General features: G+C 37.1%; 1 protein-coding gene across 4 annotated transcripts in view; it reads left to right on the top strand.

Annotated features, from left to right (window-relative positions):
• Positions 1-26,792, top strand: part of UPF2 (UPF2 regulator of nonsense mediated mRNA decay) — a 62,946-nt gene that overhangs the window by 3,104 nt on the left and 33,050 nt on the right. For 2 of the 4 annotated variants that reach the window (XM_048062606.2, XM_048062607.2), the window contains exons 2-12: positions 2,330-2,709; positions 3,728-4,507; positions 9,200-9,360; positions 10,335-10,532; positions 12,361-12,510; positions 14,565-14,627; positions 17,149-17,252; positions 17,783-17,868; positions 23,466-23,574; positions 24,821-24,934; positions 26,107-26,223. In XM_048062606.2, the coding sequence (XP_047918563.1) occupies positions 2,348-2,709; positions 3,728-4,507; positions 9,200-9,360; positions 10,335-10,532; positions 12,361-12,510; positions 14,565-14,627; positions 17,149-17,252; positions 17,783-17,868; positions 23,466-23,574; positions 24,821-24,934; positions 26,107-26,223 (2,244 nt within the window). In that variant the 5' untranslated portion in view covers positions 2,330-2,347. The remainder of the gene's footprint in view (positions 1-2,329; positions 2,710-3,727; positions 4,508-9,199; positions 9,361-10,334; positions 10,533-12,360; positions 12,511-14,564; positions 14,628-17,148; positions 17,253-17,782; positions 17,869-23,465; positions 23,575-24,820; positions 24,935-26,106; positions 26,224-26,792) is intronic. The other 2 variants (XM_048062609.2, XM_048062610.2) reach the window with 1 other exon arrangement.

Below are 26,792 nucleotides of genomic sequence, written 5' to 3'. Positions count from 1 at the left end.
TTCGGGAGCCAAATATGCTGGTACTTGTGTAAGCTGTGCTGATTTGATCGGCCCTGCTTCCATAAATCAGCCTCAGAAATGGCTCTCTGCTGCCGCTGCTGCCAATTGCTGTCAGAGAGGCCAAATCCTGAACAGGTTCTCTATTGCTGAGGTGTCGCTGCCTGCGCGTGACTATCATGTGGTTTTGCAACCAATTTTTTCTTCAGAAGACACATACAAACAGCAGAGAAAACGTAACCCACGTTTCCGTGCGGGATAGTCTGTGTATGAACCTGCTGCGTTACTGCGTTGTGTGTGTGGGGGGGGAGGGAACGTAGAAACAGAGACTTCCTTCAGTCCGGTGGCTTAGTGATAGTTATCTTTCAAAGGAGATGAAAATAATATTAGAAACACTCTTAGTTGGGTTGAAATGCAAGTGTCTTGTTATTCATTTTGTTGAGTAGATGCAGGGAATATGTGAATCCACCTTATTTCCTCTCTCCAACCTGACTGAAATGTAGAAAAGTCAAGGTAGGGCGGTAACTGGGCATTGTCCCAGCACTCCTGCCTGTGTAAGCATTTAACATGGAGGCACATGAATATATAAAAACGATGAATAAATATTTGCAGAACTGGGACCCTAGTTCTGTTAGTACACAAGTATTTTACGGCTGGTCTCACGGTGCTTCAGGACCCAAAATTATTCGAGGGTTTAGGATTTATCAACAGATTGAAGCCAGAGAGCATGAAGACGAATAAAATAAAGCCGATGATAGATTTTAGTTTGAAGACGGGAATTTAGCATGAAGTAAATCAGGCTGGCGTGGTTCTGTATTTGGTACTTGGCCTCGTATTCGGTCCTTGCGGGACCGCACCTGGGCACCACGTCCAGCTGCGGGCTCTCTGTGCCGCGAAAGACATTGAGATGCTGCAGTGAGCCACCGGAACCAGCAGGAGACCGGAGCACGTGGGGAGAACTGGGTCCGTAAGAAGAGAAGGGGAGCTCTTGTTACGGTCCGCAGCTACCTGGGGGGACAGCATGGAGAAGATGGAGCCGGGTTCTTAAAGCTGTGCAGGGATAGGATGAGAAGAAGGGGGAATGAGTTGGGGCATAGGAGAGTCAAGGATGATATTGAGAAAAGTTTTTTCAGTGTGGATGTTCAGTACGGGAACAGGGGCCCGGAGGGGCCGCTGGCGTCTCCGTTCTTGGAGATGCTCCAGACTTAACAAGGCACGTCCCTGATCTTGACCCCCTGCGAGCAGGGAGTTGAACTAGGTGACCTCCGGAGTTTCCTTCCAGTCTAAATTATTCTCTGTACTTTCTTGTTCCATGTATGTTGGGTTTTGGATACTTTGCCAAATGCAACTACAGCTTAAAGGGCAAGAAACCCCAAAGATGATAAAGCTTCTTCAGATCATTTAGGGGGAAAAAAAATGAGTAGAGAGACACAAATTTGAGCCTTTGCTAACTCCTGATAACTGTAGCCTTTCTGTTACCATTTCCTTGTGGTTTCTTGGCAGCGAGGCTCAGTCAGCAGAGCACTCTTCCAGCTGCTACTTGTGCTGTGCAGAAGCTTGCAATGAGTGGGGAAATTTTGGGAGGAGCGAGGAAGGAGGGTAATGTGATGATGCCCTCTCACCACGAGAACAGCCAAGCATTGGAGAAGGTTGTCTAGAAAGGTAGTGCGGCCTCCTCGGTGGATTGTAGGGCCGTACTGGACAGAGCCTAGAGCAGTCTTGTCTGACCTCAGAAGTGCCCCTGCTTTGAGCAGGAGGTTGGACCTCTTCAGGTCTCATCCGACCCGTGCTATCCTGTGATCCTAAATAGAGGTTTGGGATGAGAGAATGGTCTTGGGAGGCATGTGGAAATGTCAGTGAGATGCAGGTGCATGCTGCTGAATCAGGTGTTTTTATTTATAAAGTCGGGGTACTTCTCTTTCGTCAGTTTTGGATTTTTTGGGGGGATTTTTTTTTTCTTCTTATGTTCCAAGATCATGTATTTCTCAGGCTGTAGAAACTTCAAATGCTTTTACTTCACAGTTCGTCCTGAAAAAATCTTCACAGTATGTTCAGATAACCATTGTCATAATTTAGATTCAGAAATTATCATTATGCTTTCCATCTTATCTTGAGATAAGCTTTATAATTTGGAAGAGTGTAATAAAATGCTTAGTTTTTACCTTCATTAGGTGCGTTCCATAGTTCCAGAAAACTTAGGTGAAGTCTGTAATTTATTCTGATGTATTTTATTCTCACCTTTGTAAGAATTAAATGGGCATGGGCAGGCTGTGAAAGTTGCTTTACTTTATCAACAGCAAGTTAAAAGTACGTATTTTCTTTGATTCTGCAGGTTTGCCCGGGTAACACAATGCCAGCTGAGCGCAAAAAGTCAGCAAGCATGGATGAGAAAGAATCTTCGTTAAATAATAAAGAAAAAGAATTTGGTGAAAGGCGACCAGTGAGCACCAGGGAGAAGCCAAAAGAAGATGTCAAGGTTGGCGTGAAGAGAGAGACTTTAAAGGTTCCCGAAGACAAAAAGAAAAAACTGGAAGAGGATAAAAGAAAAAAAGAAGACAAGGAGCGGAAGAAGAAAGATGATGATAAAGTGAAGGCAGAAGAAGAGCAAAAGAAGAAAGAAGAGGAAGAAAAAAAGAAACTTGAAGAGGAAGAGAAAAAGAAGCAAGAGGAGGAAGTGAAACGTCAGCAAGAAGAAGCAGCTGCTCAGCTGAAGTAAGCTGTGTTTTTTTTTAATGGCTTAACTGTGCCAAATGCTGTAGTCCTGCTATGAGGTTTGGGGACAGAACTATAAAAGATGAACTGTTTGAGTTAATTACAATAAGTTGTGTGTGGTGTTATAAATTGTATGTGCCTGGGCGAGCATGCTCTGATTTTTACGTAGTTTTGAGTTTTCACCTCCTAACCTTTGTTACTTTGGTCTTTTTTATCGGTTTTTAATAGTGTTCTCCATGCAATGATCGTTTAAAAGCACCTGTGTAATAGAATAAAGAGATGGAGACATGTTAGTGTCATAAAATCCAGAATACAGGTTTTAAGAGTCCACAAACCATAATAGGAGCAAATGTGCTGTGAGTGGTGGCTGTAGTTTTTTTTACTTCATCGTAGTTGATTGATATCTGGATGGCAAACACAGAATGTAACCTAGCACTTCGACATGCAATCTTACCAAGATAATGTTTCTCAGTGTGATACCAAAAGGTATTATAGTGTTGAAGATAGCATCTTTAGGAAAAAAAAACAAGTTTCTGGACGTTCTCTTGTGTAAAATATGTCACTTTTGACGACGGCGGACAGTGTCATAGCCAAATCCTAGTTGGGGCAGATGTATTTCACCTCCTTAAAATTCTCTGTGTAATTTCAATAGTCTGGGAAGAAAACATTCCCCTTAACAATATACAATAAGCTGTTAAAAGTTTTCTGTCCTCTTCTGTAATAGCTTTAACTCAGTCTGGAGTAAATGGACTTTTATGTTTATATTTTGCAAGTCTGGTGGGATTAATGTGTTCTGCGTAGAGCTATTCCATTTTGTAACATGTGGGACTTGTTTCTTGGAGCAGTAAACATAAGCAGTGGTTCATAAAGCTAAAGCATCTGCTTCATAGGATTAACTTGTTAAATACCAAAAGGCAGTCTTAAAAGAAACTGAGTTTAGCACTACTGGAAGATTTTGAACTGGATAACCTGAAAGAAAGGCTCTGTAACAAAAGTTACTCCTTTTTCTTTCTCCTAGAGAAAAAGAGGAAGCACATCAGCTCCATCAGGAGGCTTGGGAGCGCCATCAGGCAAGAAAAGAGCTTCGCAGCAAAAACCAGAATGCACCAGACAATCGCCCCGAGGAAAACTTCTTCAGCAGACTAGACTCCAGTCTGAAGAAGAACACAGCTTTTGTTAAGAAGCTAAAAACCATTACAGAGCAACAAAGGGACTCTTTGTCCCATGATTTTAACAGCCTGAATTTAAGCAAATACATTGCAGAAGCAGTAGCTTCTATTGTGGAAGCCAAACTGAAAATCTCGGATGTGAACTGCGCTGTGCACTTGTGTTCCCTCTTCCACCAGCGCTATGCTGATTTTGCTCCCTCGTTACTTCAGGCTTGGAAAAAACATTTTGAAGCAAGGAAAGAAGAGAAGACTCCCAACATTACTAAGTTGAGAACTGATCTGCGTTTCATTGCAGAGTTGACAATAGTTGGGATTTTCACTGACAAGGAAGGTTTGTCTTTAATCTATGAGCAGCTTAAAAATATTATTAACGCTGATCGAGAGTCCCACACTCATGTTTCTGTGGTTATCAGCTTTTGTCGGCACTGTGGAGATGACATTGCTGGTTTGGTACCGAGGAAAGTAAAAACTGTTGCAGAGAAGTTTAACTTGAGCTTTCCTCCTAGTGAGATAATTAGCCCAGAGAAACAACAGCCCTTCCAGAATTTGTTGAAGGAATACTTTACGTCTTTGACCAAACACCTGAAAAGGGACCACAGGGAGCTACAGAATATTGAAAGACAAAACAGGTGACATTTACATGTTGCTTTTCATTTACGGAGGAAAATATAGTTCATTTATGAAATGCCTAGACTTGTTGTGGTATCTGTCACCAAACAAAAGTCTGTTAGTGGTGTGTAGAAGATAAGTGTATTATGCTGTATATCCTAAAGTCTGAACTTGCTCTGAATGCTTGCACCATCAAGCAAAAAAAACCAGACTCTGTCTTTAAAGATGGTAGATGTTGACCTTGAGCTTTAATTCTCTTAAATCTGTTTTTTTTGGTGATGCTCCCATAGCAGCTTGAGAGTAATGCTTATTTACCAGCTGGTACAGTCTTTTCCAGTTGGCACAGTCTGATTCCTCCCTTTCCACCCACGTGTGTTTAACGGAGCATATGCCACAAAGTCTTTGGCTTGTTTACTCTTTTTTTAGTGTACCAGTGTTGTCAATGGTAATGAGTATGGAGGAAGGATAAGGTTGGATTGACAAGGTGTCTCTTAGGCTCTGTGTGCAAATATTCTATATTAAGATGTTGAGGGCATATAGTCAATTTCATTCAAATCCTCTTAAATGTGTATATGAAATAAATATTAAATTATTTAAACATCAAAATATTTAAATATTGTTACATTAAATTATTAAACATCATTACAATTTAATATTTATATGTTATTTAAATGTTAAATATTAAATAGTGTGAGTATACATACCTTTAAGATCTGAATAATTTCTGTTACAAGCATAAATATTTTTAAAATAATTACCTGCTTTATTTTTTTTAAAGCATCATGAAATGTCATTATTGGAGCCAGCCTAAAGCCAATTGCTGGTCTTTAAACATGGTAGTAGTTACATCCTTCTGGGAGCATTCCAGGTAGAAAGAAACGAAACCTGGGTCTCCACAGGTTTCAGTTAAAATGCTGATCATCAGCACAGAGCCAAACGTCCATTTAGAATATGCTCAAACATTCCCAAATCAAAGCTTTAAACTTCGTCCCTCTGTGCTGACAGGTGTTGTGCTGCAGTCCTGTCCAGTAACAGCCCAGTGTTGTATTTCACAGGATCGTAAACTGATTTTTGAGCTAGCATTATTTCTCCAGGTTCCTTACTAGAAGGATATTATTTACTTAGCCGTTGTTATTTTTAATATAACCAGTATGAATTTTTATACTTTCACAACTATGATTGGTTTGGGTCACGTTGGTTCTGGCTAGGGTTTCAATGAATGAGCGTTGCAAAGGCTTTATGAAAGGAATTTAAGTAGGAAAAAAATGCCAAGAGGTGTTAAGACGATAAAAATGACTGGATGGAGCCCTGGGCAGGCTGGTCTGATCTCTCATTGATCCTGCTTTGAAAAGGAGGCTGGGCTAGTGGCCTCTTCGTGTGCCTTCTACCCTGAATTACCCTACAAACTTAGGTGCAAAGCTTTGCTTTGGTGAAAGAATGCAAAGAAGTATCACTTATCACTGGATGAAAATTATTTCTGTGTCTCTGAAGTTTTAAATGTTGATTTGAGCTGCTTAAAAAAAAGTTGGGGAATAAGTTTTTAAGAAATGAGACACGGAAAAAAGCTGCTGCATTTTATTCCCTTACATTGCGTATAACGTGCTCGGCATTTGCATCCTATGGATTTTTAAGGCATGAGGTCAAAGACAGAAATTTGGCTGGTAAGAATCCTGGGAATGCTATAGAAATCTTCATAAATTGGATTTTTGAAAAATGATTGTTTCTTTTTTTAAAGAGGCAATAATCCTATTGGAAAAAACAGTCCTCTGTGTATTTGAAACCTGATCCACTTTGCCGCTAGCAACAGCTTTTTATCCCGCTGTTAACCCAGAACTGGTGAAGTGAAATGGGAGCGAGCTGTTCCCTCTTGTGCCCAGCAGCCAGCTGTCGGTTTAGGTTATGCTGTGTTGTCAGGTGAGCATCTCCTGAATTCATCATCGGTCAGGAGGGGAACTGCCACCGTGAAATAATTCCAGCTGTGCAACCTCGTTAATTGGGAATGAATATTCTACCTCGTGTCCGATATATCACTTAATTAAATTAAATCATTATTGCACACAAAGGTTTCTGCGAATGGGTAGTTAGGAAAACTGCTTTGAGGTACACTTTAGTATAGAACCTGACAGTTGTCTGGTTTCAGAGCTAACAGCGCAGCAAAATCTGTGCAGGCTGTATTATTGGAAGGAGCCAACTTGATTGCCCAGCTCTAGTGGGAGTTTTCACAAGTGGTTGTTAGGCATGGTAGAAGATTCTTAAAACATGCTTAACCTAGACAAAAGATCTGGTGAACTTGCGTTGTGCTACTTTGCAAAATTCTAAAGAGACGTAGAATAAGATTAATTACCCCTCTGCTGTAATATGTATGCGAAAATGAATTGTGCTTTTTAAAGACTAATTGATATGCTCTAGCTTGAATTTGTTTTGAACATTTGTTTTCTGAGTGGGAAACTAGACTGCAGTTTTACTGCTGTTACAGTGCTTTGCTTTTTTGTTTTTATAATAGCACAGGGTTTCGCTGCTCATGATTATGAGGCTACTGGTATATTTAAAGCATATACCTAATGGATAGCTATCTCCGTGGAAAGGTTATGTATTGGCACTTAACACATTTATTAATCCAAACTGAACTACTGCACTTTAGAAATTGTCTATGCTAATTTTAACTTGTTAATTTTTTTATTCTCTTTTACAGAAACAGGTAATGTATATTTTAGAAGTGTGCCTTTGTAAGAGGGACAGGAGATAGAACTTCTGCTGCTGTTACTGCCTTTTGTTCTCTAGCAAGACATCTATGTCAGGTTACAGTCCCAAATGGGCACAAGGGATTTTCTTGCTCACACTATGAATGTGCTGTGTACCCAAATGACTTTTGTTTACTCTTAACCTGGTACTAAAAACCCCGAGACAGATATCCCTGAATTCGCATTGCTTAGGCTTTTAGACAGTTTTTATACTATAAAATGTTTGGGTCTGTTGGTAAGAATGTTATTGTGTATTTACTGCTTAATAAAAGACTGATGCTAGTGTAGTCATCGGCCTTCTGGGGCAAGCTTTGTGCTAGCAGAGATTGCCTCGTTCTGTATTTTTGGTTCAAACTCTTGAAGGTTCTGAAGATTTCTTGTTTAAAATCTAGGATATTTGGAATTTCTAGCTTCTCTAGGGACACTACTCTGTAAGAGGCTTGTTATTTGTATTTTTTCTTGAAATTGTGTAACTCACTACAGGAGTCACAAGTGTGCTTCTTGATTGTTTTTAGTAAATTACATAAAATGGGCGGTAACTTACTGATACTTATCAAAGTTGCTTTATAGTCCATGAGTTTCCAAGGAACTTGAAGGGGAAACGTTTTAATAACTTTTGTGTTAGGAATTAAATGAGAAAATACAAGAACATACATGTGGAGAAAGGCTGTGCTTCTCTATAAAAGTTGGTAAAATTGACTTCAGATTTTGGTGTTTTCCGACATGATAGATAAACTTAGGTTATTCCCATGTCCTCAGTTCAGCAGTTGAAGTGAATCAGAGCAACCAAATGCAATAGGGAGTGAAAAGGAATCCTTTTAAGTGGAGGCAAAGACTTGCCCTTTGTCAGGTGGATTTTGTGAGGTTTTTAGGATTTTAAGATTGGCAAATGCCTTTTCGGTGTTGTTTGTAAGTCAAATAATAAAGAATGTTTAATAATAGCTGTTTCCTTAATTGAAAACAAACAATTGTTAGTTTCAGAAAGCTGCAGATAGCCTTTGTGACAGTCTTAAAGTACGGTTGTTACACACCGTTTGGAACTTTAGGAGAACTTGTTTTATTTTATGCACTACCCACCTGCCGTAGAAAGAGGCAGACAAAAGTAAATACTTGCGCCTAATGTTCTTTTATTAAAAAAAAAGTCAATAGTTATGAACTATACTGTATATTCTTTAAAAACAAATGTAACCATTTTTTAAGCAGGTATAAGATGTTGAGTAATATGAGTTGAAAAATTGTTGGGCATTAGCTGTAGTTAGATGGGTAAGAGATTAAAATTGTACCATTCTGCAGCTCATCCTGGAGCTGCCTCAGTGTGCACTCATAAGCAGCGCTTACGCTCTTTCAAACACAAGTTGCTTTTGAAAACAGATTTCAATTTGAAAAATGAGAGTTTAAAATTAGTAGGGGCACTTCTTATGAAAGAAATCAAAGAATAAGTGATAAACATCTTAATTTGGACTGATAGCTTTGAAATAACTTGGTTTGTTGGAGAAACTTATGGGCTTGCTTTCACATACAACTGTTTTGAGCTTCCTTGCAATGAACCTCCACTTAATTATTTGAACAGCAAGGAATTGTATTGTTACAGATGTAAAGCAACTTTTTCCAGCTTTTGTGTTAGTCGAATGCTTTACTTTCCAGCGCTATGCACCCTTGTAGTACTCTTACAGCATAATCATATTTAAAAAAACAAGGATATTTTATCAGTATGCAAAGAAAAGGCTACCTGAAGGTAGAACTTCTGTGACTGTACTACGTTCAGTTATATTGAACTCAATAATTCAATATAGTTTGGGGGGAAGAAACAGCGTTGACCAAATTTTTGCTATGGCAGTCTAATCTGGGCTATGCCCAGTTCTCTCAGAAGGAAGGTCAGCTTTGTGTAGTAGAGAAATTGGTAGTGGTTCAGCATAGATTGAGTAGATTTTAAGAAAAAAGATTGTCTTACTGTAACTTTGATCTTTGTAGGCGCATCCTTCACTCCAAAGGAGAACTGAGTGAAGATCGGCACAAGCAGTATGAGGAATTTGCGATGTCATATCAGAAGCTGTTGGCCAATTCTCAGTCTCTAGCCGATATTCTGGATGAAAATATGCCTGACCTTCCCCAAGACAAACCAACACCTGAGGGTAGGCCATCTTCTAAAGCAAGTAAACAAGATGCTGGACCTGGCTTGGATGTGGTGGGAAAGCTAACTAAACCCTCTTACTGATGAGTTCTTCCCCTTCATTTATTTTGATTTAGGTTTTCCCCCTTAAGGATGTAAAGAAAGAAATAATACTGTTTTTTATTAAAGTAGCATGCAGCTGTGACTTGTATATGCTGTGTAGTCACAGTAACTTCTCCAGATTGTTTCAGGTAATACAGGAATAAATGGAAGATCAAAATTGTTCCATTTAATATAAAGCTTTTAAAAATATTTAAATTTCTGTATGTTAATTTTATGATCCAATATTCTAAAATGAATTCGAAGTGTATTTTATGTCATGAGGTTATGAGCAGGAACATAGTGTTATGCCAGGTAAGTCACTAGGTGGCTCTCTGACTTCCTGAGAACAACATTTAATTTACAAAGCTATTCAACACCTTAATGAATTTCAAGTTTTAGGTTAAGAGATGATGTTGATATCATGAGTGTAACTTTTTTCAGAAGTGATCTTGAGCTTTAAAAAGGTGTATTTCTTGAACGCCTTTAACTTTAAAAGCAAGCTTTTTAAACTTTCTGTTCTTCAAATACAGTTGGGTACGGTTCATCATGCTCAGAGCAATTACCTTTTTAATTTGCTTGAAGTCTATTAATTTTCCTTTCTGATACCACATAATGTGTCTATTGTCTTTACTTCATTTAACTTTCACTCCGGTATTGCCTTTTGTTTTTTCTATCAATACCAAATTAAAAAAAAATTAAGATAGCTTATTGATATATTCAGATTGGGTTATTAAAAGCACCTTAAAGTATACATTGCTATATTAAAGAGAAAATAATGGTAGTAATAAACAGGCTAACATGTTTCTAAATGTATTTTTTATCTTTAAAGGTGTCTCCCTTGCTAAGGTGAGAAAATTGCATAAATAACATTATTACGGTTTCACATTTCTGCAGAACATGGACCCGGTATTGACATTTTCACACCAGGAAAGCCTGGAGAATATGACCTGGAAGGGGGTATTTGGGAAGATGAAGATGCTAGAAACTTCTATGAGAACCTCATCGACTTGAAGGCTTTTGTGCCTGCAATCTTGTTTAAAGATAATGAAAAATGTTCCCAGAGCAAGGATTCCAGCAAGGACGAATCAAGAGGTAGAGTACTTAACTACAGAATATGTTTTAACACATCTAACAGATGAGCAAAATTGCTGCAAGTAATGAGTCTGTAATGAAATTTATGGTCATCAGGACATTCCACCAGTTTGGATGAGTTTTTAGGGAAGTGGATATGTGGGATAGGTATTATCCAAGTTGAATTTAAAGGGGGGAAAAAAAGTAAATGCAATTTAAAATTAATGGAATTCTAGGTTTTAAAGCATTGTTGATTAACCAATGTGAGTAAATATTAACTCCGTGTGAAACCTGAACGTTCACCACCTTTGAAAAATGTTAGTGTTCACTTTGTTCTTTCACTAAATTGTTAATGATGGCTGTCTCATTATTAAGTTGGATTAAAAGGACTGGATGGTTCCTCACTTCTGATGAGACCCTAGGTTCACAACCAGGCATTGATAAACTTCATTTATAAGGGGATAAAAGTGATATTTGTGATCACTGGCTCAAAGCTTAATAGAAGATGCACATTTAGATAAGAGCACTGCTTTGGCACTGAGGAATTAAACAAAGACACAGGCTACATAGTTTTCTGATAAATGTACGGTAGGTCAGTGGGTAGGAGTGGAACTTCAGCTTTCTAGCTCACAAACGTCTTTGGAATTTCTGCTTTCTAAAAGTTCCATGTGAGGGTAGAGTTGTTGGAGCAGGTTGCCCAGGAAGATGGGAAATCTGTTTCAAGAGATTTTCAAGACAACTAGAAAAAAAATCCCTGAACAATTGGGTGAACGCTGTAGTCAAACCAACTTTGAGCAGAGGATTGAACTAGAGACCTTTGAGGCCTATTCAAAAGTGAGTTGAGTCTGTGATTTGAAATAGGATGCCTGCTTTGAGTCTATTTTTGTATCACTTTTGTGTTATTTCAGATTTGTCATAGTTTTGTTTGAAAAGATTTTCAAGGTAAATACCATTAAAAAATACTTTTTATGAAGCATAATCTGCAAGTGATGCCTGAAGGAGGCCTGAAAGGATTGCAAAATGTTGTAGAGAGCAGTCGTTTGGAAAAAGATTGGACTAGTTTTATTGTCCAAGAAAAATAATAGCTATTCCTTTCTGAATCTTCTTCTAGAGATTCACAGATTTCCCTCGCCTCCCCCACTCTCCCCTCTAGGAGTAGTGATTGTAAGATGAGTTGGTCTTCTACATAGCACATCCATTTTGAAGTACCTTCTTGCAGTTCTGATTTTTGTATTCACTTTTAAGTTGCTTTTTGTTGAGCTGCGTAAAGCACTTTCTCTCTTACCTTACTTTGTCAATTTTGTTATCAGGTGCGGTATGAAGAACATGCAGTGCAAACTCTAAGTTAGAGTTTGTACCTGTCTCTTTTTGAATAATGTTTGCACTGTATCCTCCAAAAACCCAGTGAATGAATACCGTCTTTCTATCTGACCTTGCCAGCATGCAAGATTGTTTTGCTTGTATTTTCTATCTGATGGTTTGACCTTTTTCCAAAATTTTTGGATTTAGATGGCTACATTTCCAAACATCTTGTTTTGTTTGAATGTGTGTGTGTCATCCTTTGAAGTTTCAGGTATAGTTCAGAACATATCAAAGCAGTAAAACTGCTGGAAGTTCTTATCAGAGCCCACTCTGGATAGATAATTGCAGTTTTTAAGCATGCAGGTAAAGCCAGATGAAGGATGTCAAAGCACTGGTACCTAGCTGTTGAGATGGCATAGGCTCAAGAAGTAGGTAGTCTCGTTAAAAGGAATGGGGTGAAGAAACATAAAAGTACCAACATGAGGCTACCTGTATTCTAATCATGATTACATGTATCTAATCACTTAGTATTTCTATTTTTAAATAGATTCCAAAGATGCCAAAGATAATAAGGATGCACCTGGGAGTGAGGATTTGGAATTGGAGCTGGAGAACTTGGATATTAATGATGATCCCCTGGAATTAGACTGTGGAGATGAGGCGGAAGATCTTACAAAAAAGCTTCTTGATGAACAAGGTAAAAATAATTGGTTTAGGTGTTTTGTTGTTTCCTGCCTTGTTTATGAAGCCTCACAAGTTCAAAGAAATGAGATAAAACAGCTCTAGAGTTGGACTGTTTCAAACTCCTGGAAGAAAAATGGTCAGTGTAATTCTGTATAGTACTTTCTTAGTGTTTTCCTAAGCCATACCCTCTTCTTTGGAATCAATTTCTCTTCTGTTCTGCTCTTCTGAGTAGTCACACAATCAGCTTATTAAACTGGTTAAGATATTAAGTTCGTAATAAGCTGCAGGACCTTCACCTTTAGTGAGTTATGATCTGGTCAAGGATCTCAAAACAGTTAGGAGCCTTGGTTCCAGCTTCCTAAAAGGAGATACACAGATGGTCTCTTGGAATCAGTTCAGTGTTCTTAGAAACAGTTCATTCGCGATTGCTCATAGCTTGCTAGATAGCTCAAAAATACTGAGTCAGTGGACATACAAAGGAATGTGGATATTTCCATCTTGTCATTTTTGAAGGAAGCCTTGACTTGGTAGGAGGATAAAGACTACCCCGAATGTAAAGATAAAGCCAAGTATGTGAGAGTGAGATGCTAGAAGTGAGGGAGGCAAAACAGGAAGTGGGGTCAGAAACAGAAGATGCAGTCTTTTAATAGTTCTAGTTCCCAGGGGGTGCAGTGCTGGTTTGAGTATGCACAGCGGCACTGAAGGGACTGATGATGCTTTTGATTGTAACAAGAAAGCTGACACATTTTGTCATGTTAGAAGTATTAACCATCAATACTAGTTCCTGTTTTTAAGGAAGCAGTTGATTGAGCATTAAGCATACTCTCGCCTGAAAGGTTAATCTAAAACGTGTTAAGAGTGAAACTTATTTTTATCATTAAACAGCCAACCCTTGAAGAAAGTTTTTTACTTTCTTCCTTGTGAAGGTAAAGTCATTTGGCTCACAATGTAGGCTTTTTCTTAGTGGAGAACTGCTGCTTCATGATTGTCTTTGCTCATTAGTTTTCTTTCATGAAACATGGAAAATAGGTCTCCTGGCAAATCCTGTACCTTTGTCAAATTTCTGTCACTGACAGGTGGCTTCAGAGGTTAATGATGGAAAGGAAAATAAACGTGATCACTGAATTCTTTTTCTGCTAGAAAACTGGGCTGAAAAGTTAGCAGCATATATTGTTACTCAAAACACGTAAAGAAGCAGTGTTTTTTTTTTGTGGCATTCTGATGCTCTTAGTAGGTAGCATCAGATATGCAGAATTAAGAGAAATCTGAACTTAGATGTTTCAAGCCCTGATGTTTCCATTTAGTGAATAGGTAGATTTTTTCCATCTCTACCGAGTAACATTTATTTAAGTTTGAAATTAAGGAAAACTAGGTGTCCTTCAGCTACAAAATATAGCTCTAAATTTTCATATTTACTGAATTTTGTGCGTCTGTATTTGAGTAAGTTAGTAATATTTTGCGCAAAGCCAGCAAAGAATGAAACCATTGTATTATGATACTTAAAAACAGAAGTGTTCTTGGCTGAAGTTATGCCTTTCAGTATAAAAACAAATGATACGAGGTATAGCAGGATCTTAAATAAAAGGTCTAAGATGAAGAAAAGTGGCTCTAATTGTGATGATCTGGGAGTGTGGGTTTTATCGCCAAAGGCAATAAGCTAAATTAGAGGGGAAAAAATGAAGGAAAATAGGATAAGTAAGGTAGACAGTCCAGTCAGTTGATACTGTGTGTCTTTTGTTACTTCTGCATTTCCTTCTGGTGGCTAGCTTCTCTTCAGTCTTATCTTCCATGCCCAAATACGAGGGAGATGGGGTGCTTTTCCAAAGCGTGCATTTTCCAAGCAAATTTGTCGTGGTCTAGCATCCTTCACAGCACTTCTATGCTTATTTCTGCACTTCCACAAAGTTGGGGTCTATTGTCAGATAAATTTAAGATATGACATATAAGAGGAAAGTTGATGTTGCTAGAGGAAGAGGATTGTTTACCAGGAATTCAGGTAATTTATTTTGTTTCTCTATTATGTTAACTTTGAGTGAATCTTAATTTTCTTATTTTCAATATGCTCAGGCAAGAGAGAGGGAGCAGATAGCACCGGAGCTGACAGTAGTGACGGAAAACAAGCTGAAAGAAGTGAGTTTTGAGGTTGTTTTTAAAAGAGAAGAGAAAATGGGAAAAAATGAAGATGTGCGAATGGAGACAAAGATGTTAAGTGAGGAATGGCCCGGGTGGAAAACGTCAAGGGTATTGGGAGCAGGGGCACTCTGGTGTTAATACATGGAATCTAGCCTCAGTTTTTGTAAGGTTAGTCAGCAACAGAGAGAACGTGTAGAAAGGTGAGTGCTAATTCTCGACCCTGTTACTTGCTACGCTGTTAAGAGAGCTGGGAAAGCTCCTATCGGAAGAGCAGGAATTAAAATTATGTATATACACACACTCATTAAAATACCTTGTGGAACTGGATGACTTGTGAGACTACATTCTATGCACAATCTTAAAATGTGGTAATGAGAGACCGGAACTCATAGGATCAAAGTGAGAAACAAGAGCAGAACTCATTTTTTGCATTAATTGCATACTTAGAATAGTTGTTTGCCCTAAAGAAGGAAGCCCTGACCTTTTCCTATCGCTGTCAAATTCTTGATTATTATTATTTCAGTCTTAAGTCATACTTAAGGTACTACAAGAGATCCTTTCCACTTAGAATGTAAACAGGTACTGCAATGAGAAAGAAATGCAGAAAAATGATGTGAGAATATTTGTAGATTCTACAGTCGGGGGGAAACTAGTGAAGGAATAGATATATTTGGGAAATGTTGAAATTTTGTGGTATTAGGGCCTTCTGAAAGATTATCTTGAAAAATGACTGGATGGGTGAGGACTTATTTTATTTTAAGAGCACAGAGTCAGTTTGAACAGAAAAGTGAAATGAGGCAACAAACAGCAGTAGTGGGAGAAGGGGAAGATAGGACCATTCAAAGGAGACAGGGAGGTATAGCTGTAAATATCTAGAAGGAAAAATATATATCTTTAAAAATTTACTAGTAAAATTTTTCTGTATCAAGAACTCTGCTGCATTCATCCTAGTGAACTCTGTGTCATGAGAGTCAGAGTTCCATTAAACATTAAAACTTGAGAGACCTCTTGTCTGAGCATCTGGAAAATCTTCATTTTTTTTCTTTTTTTCCCTCCTTTCTTAATGAACCCTTCTCTTGTTCTTGCAACTTCTGATTCTCCGTGGAAGAGAAGAGACAATGGCAGCTGCTTTAATCTCTAGCATCTTTAAGATGGGGTAGCTGAAAATATTCCTTGGAACAATTCTTATTTTTTGTCTACCTAAGCTCAATTCCCATCCATTTCCAAAAACAAGAAAAAACATCTTACAGCGCAGCATCTTAGTTTTCTCTTTGCCTTTCAGTAACTTGAAAAAGGAGCTTCAGTCTCTGCTAGTTTATCTTTACAGCCTACACAGTAAGATAAAGAACTTTATTGGGTATTTTGTAGGGTTTTTTTTTTTCGCATGCGATTTATCCCCCCCACCCATGCTCTGCTTTTTAAAGTCTTACTGTCTCTGTTTTCCTTTGAAGTACCTCCTGGGCACTCCTGTTATTGCTGGAAGTCCTTGAACTGAAAGGAGACAAATTCACGTGTTCCCTTTTTCAGAAAGCAGCGTTCTTTTGCATTGCTTTGGCCAAGGAAGGGTTCTTTCAAGGGTTTGTTCCAACTCATTGTTCTGGCTCATGTTGTGCTAAGGAGCAAACTAGACTCTTCCCTACGACTTCAGTAAAAATCAGGATTTTTTTTTTTGAAGCATACCACTTTTCTGCAATTAGAGGGTAGCTGTAGGGGAATTGGTCTGGTGAGATCAGTTGATGTCAGAAAATCTGAATTTCAGTGGTAGAGTTGTCCTGTGTTCTTTTACTTGAGTAGTGTTCCTGACTCGATCAGTAGATACAGATCACTGTCACTACTTCCTGTTGCAAAATACACTGAGCCATTTGTTTGAGAAACAAGTTGTCGCTTGCCTTGCAACTGCTGCAAGATCAAACCTCCATCTTTGGCACTTTGTGGTTCTGTACTCTGGTTTCTGTATAGGTAGAGGAATAAAGTTGCCCTGCTCTAGCTTTTGCAGTCTCAGATGGCCTTAATGTTTTTTTCTTGCTCAAAAAAAAAAATCTATTTCTCATTCAGGGAAACATGCATAAAAAGTAAAATCCATGACTGCAGTAAGTTTTTGCTGTACTGTTTTCCCTCACATCCAGGCCTTCTTATGGTCTTCATTTTATTGCCTAAAGAAATTACCTAGTTTTCTAGGAATATGTACTTGTTGTTGCTCCCAACAGTATGAATTAGGAGGTAGGGAACACTTGATTTATTATTTATTCATTTATTATGAATTCATCAATAGGAAGATAAGTTTTAAAGGTGATCTTTTGGACAATTGTTGGCATAAACGAGTGTATCAGTCAATGGATTTATATTTTGGTCATTAAAAATTAATTCTTGTGTTTGTCTTTGTCTCATTTTTTGGAATCTGTAGTTAAATATTTAACAATTGACCATTACAAATGTACTGAGCTTGGAGAATGTGTTAGTAAATCACTATATTTTGTAGCTTAAAAATGCGTCCTGCTTGTTTATTTCACTCTGTTAGAACAAGAAGATGAAGAAGCCAGTACTGGATCTCATTTAAAACTTATAGTAGATGCTTTTCTTCAGCAGCTTCCAAACTGTGTCAACAGAGACCTCATAGACAAGGTATAGTCATAGTTTTCATTTTTTTTTCTTCTCTTAAAATCATATAATGATACATCAGATTGATTGGTAATAAAAACTGAAGCCTTGGAGTCTAGCAGTAGCTGAATTCATCTTTAACCTGGTGGAAATATTTTTCTCCCATTTAGTAAGTTGTTGCCTAAATACCATTGGTTTCATCTGCCCATTCTCTTATATTTGCTCTAGAAGAGGTAGACCTGTCTTGTTTTTCTCCTTCCATTAACTCCCTGACAAATTACTCCTCTTCTGTCTGAAGCTGCTTCTTTGTGTTGATCTGAAGAATTGGTCTGTATTCTTGTAAATATACGTGTCTTCCAACTATGTCTGTTCAAGACAGAAATGGAGATTTTTGTTTATCTTTGTTTTTAAAACAGTTGCATGTAACAAGCATGGTTCTGTAAATGAAAAAGCATGCTACACTGCATACTATATATATATATATATGCATATATATATAAAAGACCACCCCGTTATTTAAAGGTGAAGTATTATTTTGACTTTTCTCTTTATAGGCAGCCATGGATTTTTGCATGAATATGAATACAAAAGCCAACAGAAGAAAACTAGTGCGAGCCCTTTTCATAGTTCCTAGGCAAAGGTAAGAACTGGAGGCAAGAAATCTGGATCCACTCTTCAGTTACTTAACATAAATACATTTTTTTTAACTGTTTAAATTAATGAAGGCCATTGCACATTCCAAGTCATTTTTTGGCTATGTTAACTCCTGATGTGCACTTCTGGAGTGATTTTTATGGTAGAGCACCACAGAAATATTTAAGATTAATAAACAATTCACCAAAATATTTTGCCATATCATTACAGAATTTTTTTAGATAGCTTCTCTTGTTTGGTGCTTGTGCATTTATAGTGGATCTTCTCATGAGTTTTGTTTTTTTAACCATGCAAGTTACAGTGAAACTTATCAAAAGGAGGAGGATGTGTTGGAGAACTTGTGCTCTAATTATTGACAGGCTCTTATATAAAAATACACAAAGTAGTTTAGGAAGGAAGATTTCTTGTAATTTGTTAATTCTGGTATAATACGTAACCATTATAGCCGTTTAACTTCTGGAACAGACTTGGTTTGAAGCCAGCCAGCTTAGAGGAATCAAACAAAACAGTTTGTGAATGACCTCTTCCCTCCATGTAGATTTGTCCATGAAGAATTTTGGCATTTTTTTCTTGGATGTATCTTTGTATAAGATAGGCGCTTGCAGGAAGATCCTCACTTACAGAAATCACTGAAAACACTGAGATAAAATCGTTAAATTCATTAGAATAATATTTCTTTACTTTTAACTTCTACCTTAAATAGGTGCAGCTTACGTAAGTGCAATTATGGAGGAGTCACTTTTCTTGCTCCACCTTGTCCTGTTTCTCTACAGAGGTTGTTTTGATGCTGCCTTTAGTTCCAAATGTTTCATCATCGTCTTGGATTTCCTGTTATATTTCACACTACTTTTATTCCATTCCCTTTTAACACTGTGGGGCAAAAACATACTGAGTGTTCGTTCATTGTCTTACCAGTGGTTGCTTTGTTATCCCACAAATTTATTTGGAAAGTAATTATTAAAAATAAAAAATTGTAGGAACTCAATAGATGAGTAAAGGTGGCGTGGTTGGCTCCAAGAGCTGTTACCTTCTTGACAGTTTTGTTCTCTAATAGCTGGGACTGTTATGGAAACAACTGGGTCAGCTGATCTTGCCATTGTTCTTAAATTATAAATATTAATGTTAAGAAATATTAATATTTTACGTGAATTTCTTATCTTTTAATGCCTTTTTCTGCTGTGTGCTCTTGAGACCCTCTGCAGGAATAACATGAATAAGTAGTCCAGCCTCCCATTGTAAGACCAGGCCAGTTGTATACATCTCCCTGCTCTTTTGCCTGTGTTATTGATGCCCATCTCTGGGCTACTAAACAGGAGGAACGGGACGGGATGTTGACTGAGCTTTTTGTTTTGAACCACAAACGGTTGCAGTGAAAATACCAGCTGAACTGCCTCATAGGCGCAGCCAGTTTTAAAGGGCAATTGACCATAATATTTGTTAGCTTTATTAGTGTGCACGATAAAGGAACAGTTCTGCTTCCTATCTTGAAATCAATGTTTGTAATCCTTGTGAAAAAACTCCAGGTTTGTCTTAATAGCATACAGTACAGGTTACTGTAAAATGCTACAAATTAGTTTAGAAAAAATAGGTAATACTGCTTCAAATGTTCGTATTAACAGTCTGTGTAGCTCTTCACTGAGTCATGCTGACATCTCTTTACCTTCTGTCATTGCATAGTAATTTTTAGTAATTCCAGGAGTTTCTGTAACATGCCTCCAGGATAATGTTGGAGAAGCAATGTCAGAAAGCTTGTTGCAGTGAAGTTCTTGATATTTTTTTTTAAAAGGTTCAGAGGAAAAGTGTCCTTGTAGAATATGGATAAAGCAGTATGTTTTCCAAATTTGTTTAGTCTACAAGCATATTAAATAATATAGTGTAAACCTGGCAATTATGTTGGCAGCCATAATAAGATATTTCAATAGCTCAGTAACTTCCGTTTGTTCTCTTGAGAGATTGTAGTTTTAGGAAATATGCAGACATGATAATTGTATCAAGAAATTACAAAACTTTGGCAGGGGAATGTTTGAGGAGTAGTGCAGATACTTCTTTAAAGTTTAATTATTATGTAGTTCTGCTAGGTAGCTTTCTTGCTCCCCATAGGCTTGGGTAGGTTGGGACAAATGCAGGGTTCTTCAAGACAGCAAACTTAATTTGGCAAAAAAAGGAAGGTAATTTTTCCTCAACTATCTGTAGATTAGTGTCAGAATACACCGTCATTACACTGCTTTGTTGAATGCTTATGAATGGATCACACTTCAACTTTCAACTGCAATTTGAACCCCTTAAATCGCCAGAACAGAAAGTCTTTAATAAAGATTTTCTTCAATGCTAGTATAAAATTTTTTTTCAGATTTTTATTGAAGGGTTGATTTTTACTAAATATTAATATTGTAATTTAGGACTATATGGCTTGTACTAAAGTGACAGTACAGTGATTTGACCATACTGTTTGCAGTTTTAGGGGATTTGTGTGTAGTTCTTTGCTATTTATCTGAATTATTTTCCTGGACAGATATACATAATTATATACTACAGTCTTACTGAAATTTTTCTTAGCTCAATACGAAGCTTACAATTTAAAGCCTAAAACCAGCTTTTAAACACTTCTAGGCAATGCTAAACAGTAAGTAAGGGAGGTTTTCTAATGTCTTTATATTTTTTCCATTTAATTCCTATATATGGTGACCTAGGATGTTGAACATCCACTAAGCCAAGATCTCCGTTCATCATATGGAAATTTGTAGCATTGTCACTGGCTGTTCTTAATTCAGAATTTAACTGCTTCATGAGCGTTAAATAGTTCTGAGCATTTTAACTCAAATATGTAAACCTCTTTTATATGTAACTTTTCAGCTTCTTATCTTGAGAATCTTCATTAACAAGACCTCTTTTGTTCAATTGAACTTTGGCTAAACAGTGCTTCAGTGGCCTCTTTCATTTGAGGATAAAACTGAGAGATATGCTTAAGATAAGGAATTTATGCCAAGGCAAAAAAAATCAAAGTGCACCTCTGATAGTGTGAAAATTCCAGTAGCATCACATTCTTCCCACTGAGTAGTGCAGGAGGCAGTTTGTAGCTGTTCAAGACATACAAGTACATGTCATTTAACTGTGTTACAATTGTGGTTACGAGGAACGAGTTCTGCCATGCACTATTGCTTCGTTCTTTAAGCTTTGTAGTAGAATCTCAATTACCGAATGTACAAAATGTTACTTTCACCCTTTTTAGTAAAACTTTGGAGGCATCAGTTTTAAAGAGATTGTAATTACAGGCTTTAATTGAATGAAGTCTTTATGTTGTTCGTAAATTTACATTTGACATTGTACAAAAAAGATGACCTCTTAGATATTTCATAGATTTCATGTGGCCCTGTGGGTCAGAGCTGACTAGATTTCAGTCAAGATAAGCAGTAAAAATGAAAACATCATAAATGTAGCAGTTTCTCCTATGCTAGTTCATAGTCAGTGTGCAACTCGTTCCTGATGCTAAATCTCTCTTCATAATGTGGAAGAACAAGAAGAGAAAGTGATACTGTTCGTGGGCTTTGTGGTCTTGGTGGTGGGTTTTGGTTTGGGTTGTTTTCTTGAAGTTTCTGCGCCTCTTTCTCAAGGAAAAGAAATGCTTTTGCAGAAAACAGGTTACCTAAATACAGATACCAGTAGGTGGTGCCACCGGTATTGCAGTGTCTCTGCTTCTGAACACTGACTTTTTTTTTTGTCTCCTGAAGGAGCAAGTGAACAGATTCAATCTCTGATAGCCGGTTTCACAGTAGTTGACCCAAGGCTTTTCCTTATTATATTTCACCTATTTAAAAATACCCAGTCTCAGTATTCTTCACCATGAAGAAACCTTTTGTGTTCTGTGATGGAACAACAACAATGCACTGAAAGGCTTAATTTTCCCTCAGGTATGTTCAGTTTACAGAGGTGAAGTTATTAGCTCTCAGCAGGCAGGTATTTGCTCAGATGAAAGTAAAACTTTCTTCTACTCTTCTTTTTTTTTTTAAAGAGATGTCACACAGAAATCCTCTCAATTAAAATACACTCCCTCAAATGAGCCAGAGTCCTCTTAGTTTAGCTCGTGCATGTGGATGAAATAACGAGACTTTCACTTCTCTGTGAGTTAATGACTAAATGCTTAAAAGCAGTAGTAATTTGCTGTGGCCAGTCATCCTTGACTGTATGTTCCAACAAGCTCGACAAATGTAAATACTGGTACAGTTATTGATTAACAGGAGCATAAAACTGTTAAATAGGTAACTGGGATACCTGTAATGTTTCACCAGGACTTTTATGCATTGTCAGGAGGCCACTTAGAATATACTGCTTGAAAAATGCAAAGCTAACGCTTCTGTTCCACAACTTAAATATGTAACTATCCCTATTTCTGTTTGTGGATGTTAAACATCTGAGAAATGTGCTCCAGTGGCATTGCTTTGCTTCTCCTTTGTGTATGCTTTGCTTTTGGGTTTTTGTCTTGATGCTCTTCCTGAATCCAGTTCCACTTGGTTACAGGGCAAGATCTATGTATTGCTTGTGCTTTTAGGTTTTCTTGGCACCATTTTTTCCTTTTCCCCAGCAATAAGGAAAACCTTAATACTTATTAAAGTATAAATTCAAGATTGATTTTTTTCTTTACAGACAATTTCTCACTTTAAATATGCAAAGTTAAGATGTTTCTCTCCACTTATATAAAAGAAGGCATGTTCTAGAGTTCATCTCCTCTTTACAGTGTTAACTTATGTTCTGAAAATAAGGTGATGAAAGTACAAGACTTTGGCTTGTCTGTGTGTAAAAAGCAGTATATGCAGAGAGATGTTAAGCAGCTCTTATATTCTGACTATTGTTGGCAGTGCCATGAACTAGGTTTAAGGGCACATATCCCGTTCTTGCAAATAGATTGCTTCTTCCCATCACGGACTAAATACAAACTTAGGAGAACATAAGTTGCATGCCAAAATTCCCTAAGGGGAAACATGTTATGAAGGAATATAATTAAGGAAGGATTAAAGAAAGTAAGTTCTTGAACTCTGAAATATTGCCATCTGTGGGAATCCTAGCTGAGGGTTTTGGAGAAGGGTTGCTACTTCACGTCATCTTCTGAGCTTTCTTCTATGTAATAACTGTACTACAGGAATTTACTAGTTCACTACCTTAAAAGTAGAGGCATTCTTACTTGCCCCTTCACCCCCAAAAGGAATTTTGTAAGAATTTGTCATTTTGCATATTGAAAGGGATCTGAATATTCCTTGTATCTAGAATTTCTTAAGGGCAATAGGTTGAATTCCACAGGTAAGATGGTGTTTGCCATTTCACTTAAGGCAATAATCTTGAAAGTGAATCAACTCTGAGGTCTTCTATTGGGATGTGGTAGTATACCATTTTGTATTATTTTTAAATGATTCTGCAATCTGAAGCGTGAGCCAGTAAAATTGCTTGTATGCAATTCCATCAGGATATGCACATTCATTCTTTTCCACAAGTAAAATGGTAGCACTACTTGTAGACACACTTTTTTCTCTCTAACATAAATCAGCTTTGTCTATTTTATCATCTCACTCTGTGCGTAACCTTTGTTTGCAGGTTGGATTTGCTACCGTTCTATGCAAGGCTGGTTGCCACGTTGCATCCCTGTATGTCAGATGTAGCAGAGGATCTTTGTTCCATGCTGAAAGGGGATTTCAGATTTCATGTATGTTTTGTTGGCTTAGTTTTTTGCTTTCAAATTAATATGTTAATCATCATCTTTTGGGGAAAAATGCTTAATACTATGTAGATGATAATTCTGAAGTTCAGTTGACTCAATTTAGAGTAGTTATCTGTCAGCTGAACAGATTTGATATTGAATGATAGATTTGTATATTTTAAATTTTTTTGACTTATCGAATGTCTGTACATATGTGTTGCTTGTAGTGTCATCCTTAATTTCCTGTATTAAATAGTGATAAAAATGAGCTGTGTAACAATTAAATTGCAAAAATCAGAAACTGTGTTCCAACTGAAAGTGTTAGCTTACTATAAATTAGTAACTTTGAGAATGAGAACTGACTAATTCTAACAAGCCCCCATTATGAGGTTACTATTGTAATATAGCGCTTAATTCTAAAGCTTTCATTTTTACAGTTTTTATCAAACATAGCTTTCATTCCTCACAGACGTATTCTTCATTGTTGTTCCTTTCACTGTGTTCTGAGTTTTGTAATAGAATTAGTTATGTTGCACAGTGATGAGTTTTTCACTATTTTCTGAGTTTTATGGCACAGATTTCAACATTTTCCTAATATTTTCATTAAAATAGCTATGAATTATTCACCGAATTCTTAAAGACTTGAAGCTAACTCTTTTTGTTCTTAGCAAAAGTTACTTTTGTTGTGGAGAGGTATAATTTTGTGTCTTGCTCAGTATGGTTATTTTTAGAACTAGGGATAAATTTGTGCTTTTCATTAAGTTTTTGGATATCTAATTAAAAGCAAAACAACCAACCAAATGAAAAATAGCAACAAAGAAGTCTGTTCTTTGTTAAAACAGACTTGGAAAAGCTGTCAGTGTTCAGTATCTCCTTAGAGGTTTATACAAGTGGTCTTATTTGTATGGTGACTACTTGCTGAATCAAAAAGTAATAGAATCTAGAATACTTAACCACTACTTCACCATGCGCAGAGGAGATGGCATTGTTGTCTGCCTATAAATACTAGAATGTTAAAGAACTGTGGGGGTGTTGCAGGGTAAGAAATTTGAAACTTGCCATAAAAACATGTTGTAGAGGTAGAGAGACTTTTAGGAAACCTGAGAGCCTAAGGATAGGTGAAGACAGAGCATAAGAAACTGAACAAATATAAAACACTTCTAAATTCCCATGCTTATTAAGGATGCTTGCTTTATAACAAGTTGGTATTTTTGACAGCCTAAAATCAAATGCTTGTGTTTGTTTCTTTTAGGTAAGAAAAAAGGATCAGATCAACATTGAAACAAAGAATAAAACTGTGAGATTTATTGGTGAGCTTACCAAGTTTAAGATGTTCTCCAAAAATGATACTCTCCACTGTTTAAAGGTTGGTGTTGATAGTTGCATACTACTGTATATGCTGATAACGTATCCCTATCATATTTCACTTTGGATATCTACTGATGATGGTCTGCATTAATTCATTGCACAGGATGCTTTAAACCTTGATGTCTGTTGTTACTGTGTATGAGGACACTTTTATAGCCAGTCTAGAAATTGGAACGTTCTCATTTTCTGATGGCAGGGACGCTTCAAAATATACTTCCACCATTGAATGTAACCAAATTGCTAATAAATTTCTTCAGAAACTAATGATAAACATTGCCTCTTTCACATCTGCTCTGTTATGAAGCTGGAAGTGAGCTTTTCTTTTCACTAAGTTGATTTAAACTAATGTTTTTACAGACAAAACAGTAAGGGAGAGGCAGAAAACGTTTTGGTGAATAGCAAGGAGAGGGTGCCAGTGTAGCAACTACTTCTGTTCATTGAGAAACAAAATCAACCTTTGGAAAACATTAATCTCCCGGCGATGTCATCTCAAATTGTACGCTAATAAATATTGCGAGTTACTTTTTAATGTCAAGTCCCAAATTAAAAAAATAAAAAGGCTTTTTATAGAAGGTAGTTGAAGACTTGTATTAAGATCACTTCCTGTGGAAATAGCTTCTATTCATAGTCCATTAGGCGTTCAAGCTGAATTCTTAAAAGTTATGCTCACTCATAATTTTTTTTCTATCATCTATAAAATACTGTAAAATGCAAATCTCCATTAATTTTTAGTTGTTGCTTAACTTAAACAGTGAAACAAAATTAGGCATGCTTTGATGTTATTGTGTGTCTGTGCAACATTATTTGGTGACTTTCCAGTGTGGTGGCACAAATTTCAGAGCAGATATAGCAGTTGGAAGGGATAAGGAAGAGATTATAATGCTTGTTTTAATATTGTAGTCTTTTTTTGTGCTAGGCTTAAGAAACATCCTATTTTTCAGATAAATGGAGTCTAAAATTTGGCTCTTGACTGTTCTTATTATACTTTTTTTAATGAGGTGATTTTTTTAGTTTTGTTGACATATGAACTGTGAAAGTAATATGCATTTTTCTTTTAAAAAAAGAAAAGAATGGAACACCACCATAGTCTGAAGTCTGGTAGTTAAGTTACTGTTTTCTGCAGTTGAAAAACATGTTAAACATTTGTGGTTTTATATAAATGTATTCCAGATGCTCCTGTCAGACTTCTCTCATCACCACATTGAGATGGCATGTACTCTGTTGGAAACCTGTGGCAGATTCCTCTTTAGGTCACCAGAATCTCACTTGAGAACCAGCGTTCTTTTGGTAAGAGAAAAACCTGTTGTCTTATGGGCGGAAGGGTTGTCATGTACTGAATTAAACCAATTCTTTTTTCCTGGCTTTGTGCTGTGGTCTGACCTTAACAGTGATTGCAACTAACCTTCGTTGTGAGTTGCAGTGTTTGGGTACAAGTAAGTGAAAACTTTAATTCAGTTTTATCCTGACTGCTTGAGGAGGATAACTTCCTGAACTCTTTTAATAAAAACAGGGCTGAGTATGAGAGGAAAATAAATCAGTCTTTCTGAAATCTTGTATCCTTGTGGAATAGGATTGAGATGGACTGGTGTAACATATCTTCTAGTCTGCTTTGGTGGTATCAGCCCTTGTAAGTCCTGTGGGCTTGTATCTTTTGTTATTTATAGCCTGTTCAGTGTTGCCTCAGCTCAGATTGCACCTCCTGTGAGAACAGATTTCTGAGCGTGTTCTGGAGAACTCCAGTTGATCTGTAAATCTGTTCATGACTTACAAGAAAATGTGAATAAAGGATTACATTCCCAAAGGAAAAAGCTATTGTGCTTGAACTACAAATAACGTGTTTGATAATATTTGAGGGA

The sequence above is a fragment of the Anser cygnoides genome, chromosome 1 (assembly GCF_040182565.1).
Source record: "Anser cygnoides isolate HZ-2024a breed goose chromosome 1, Taihu_goose_T2T_genome, whole genome shotgun sequence".
NCBI classification, from domain to species: Eukaryota; Metazoa; Chordata; class Aves; order Anseriformes; family Anatidae; genus Anser; species Anser cygnoides.
Note: the sequence above shows the minus strand (reverse complement) of the source record. Positions and strands in the feature narration are given on the sequence as shown.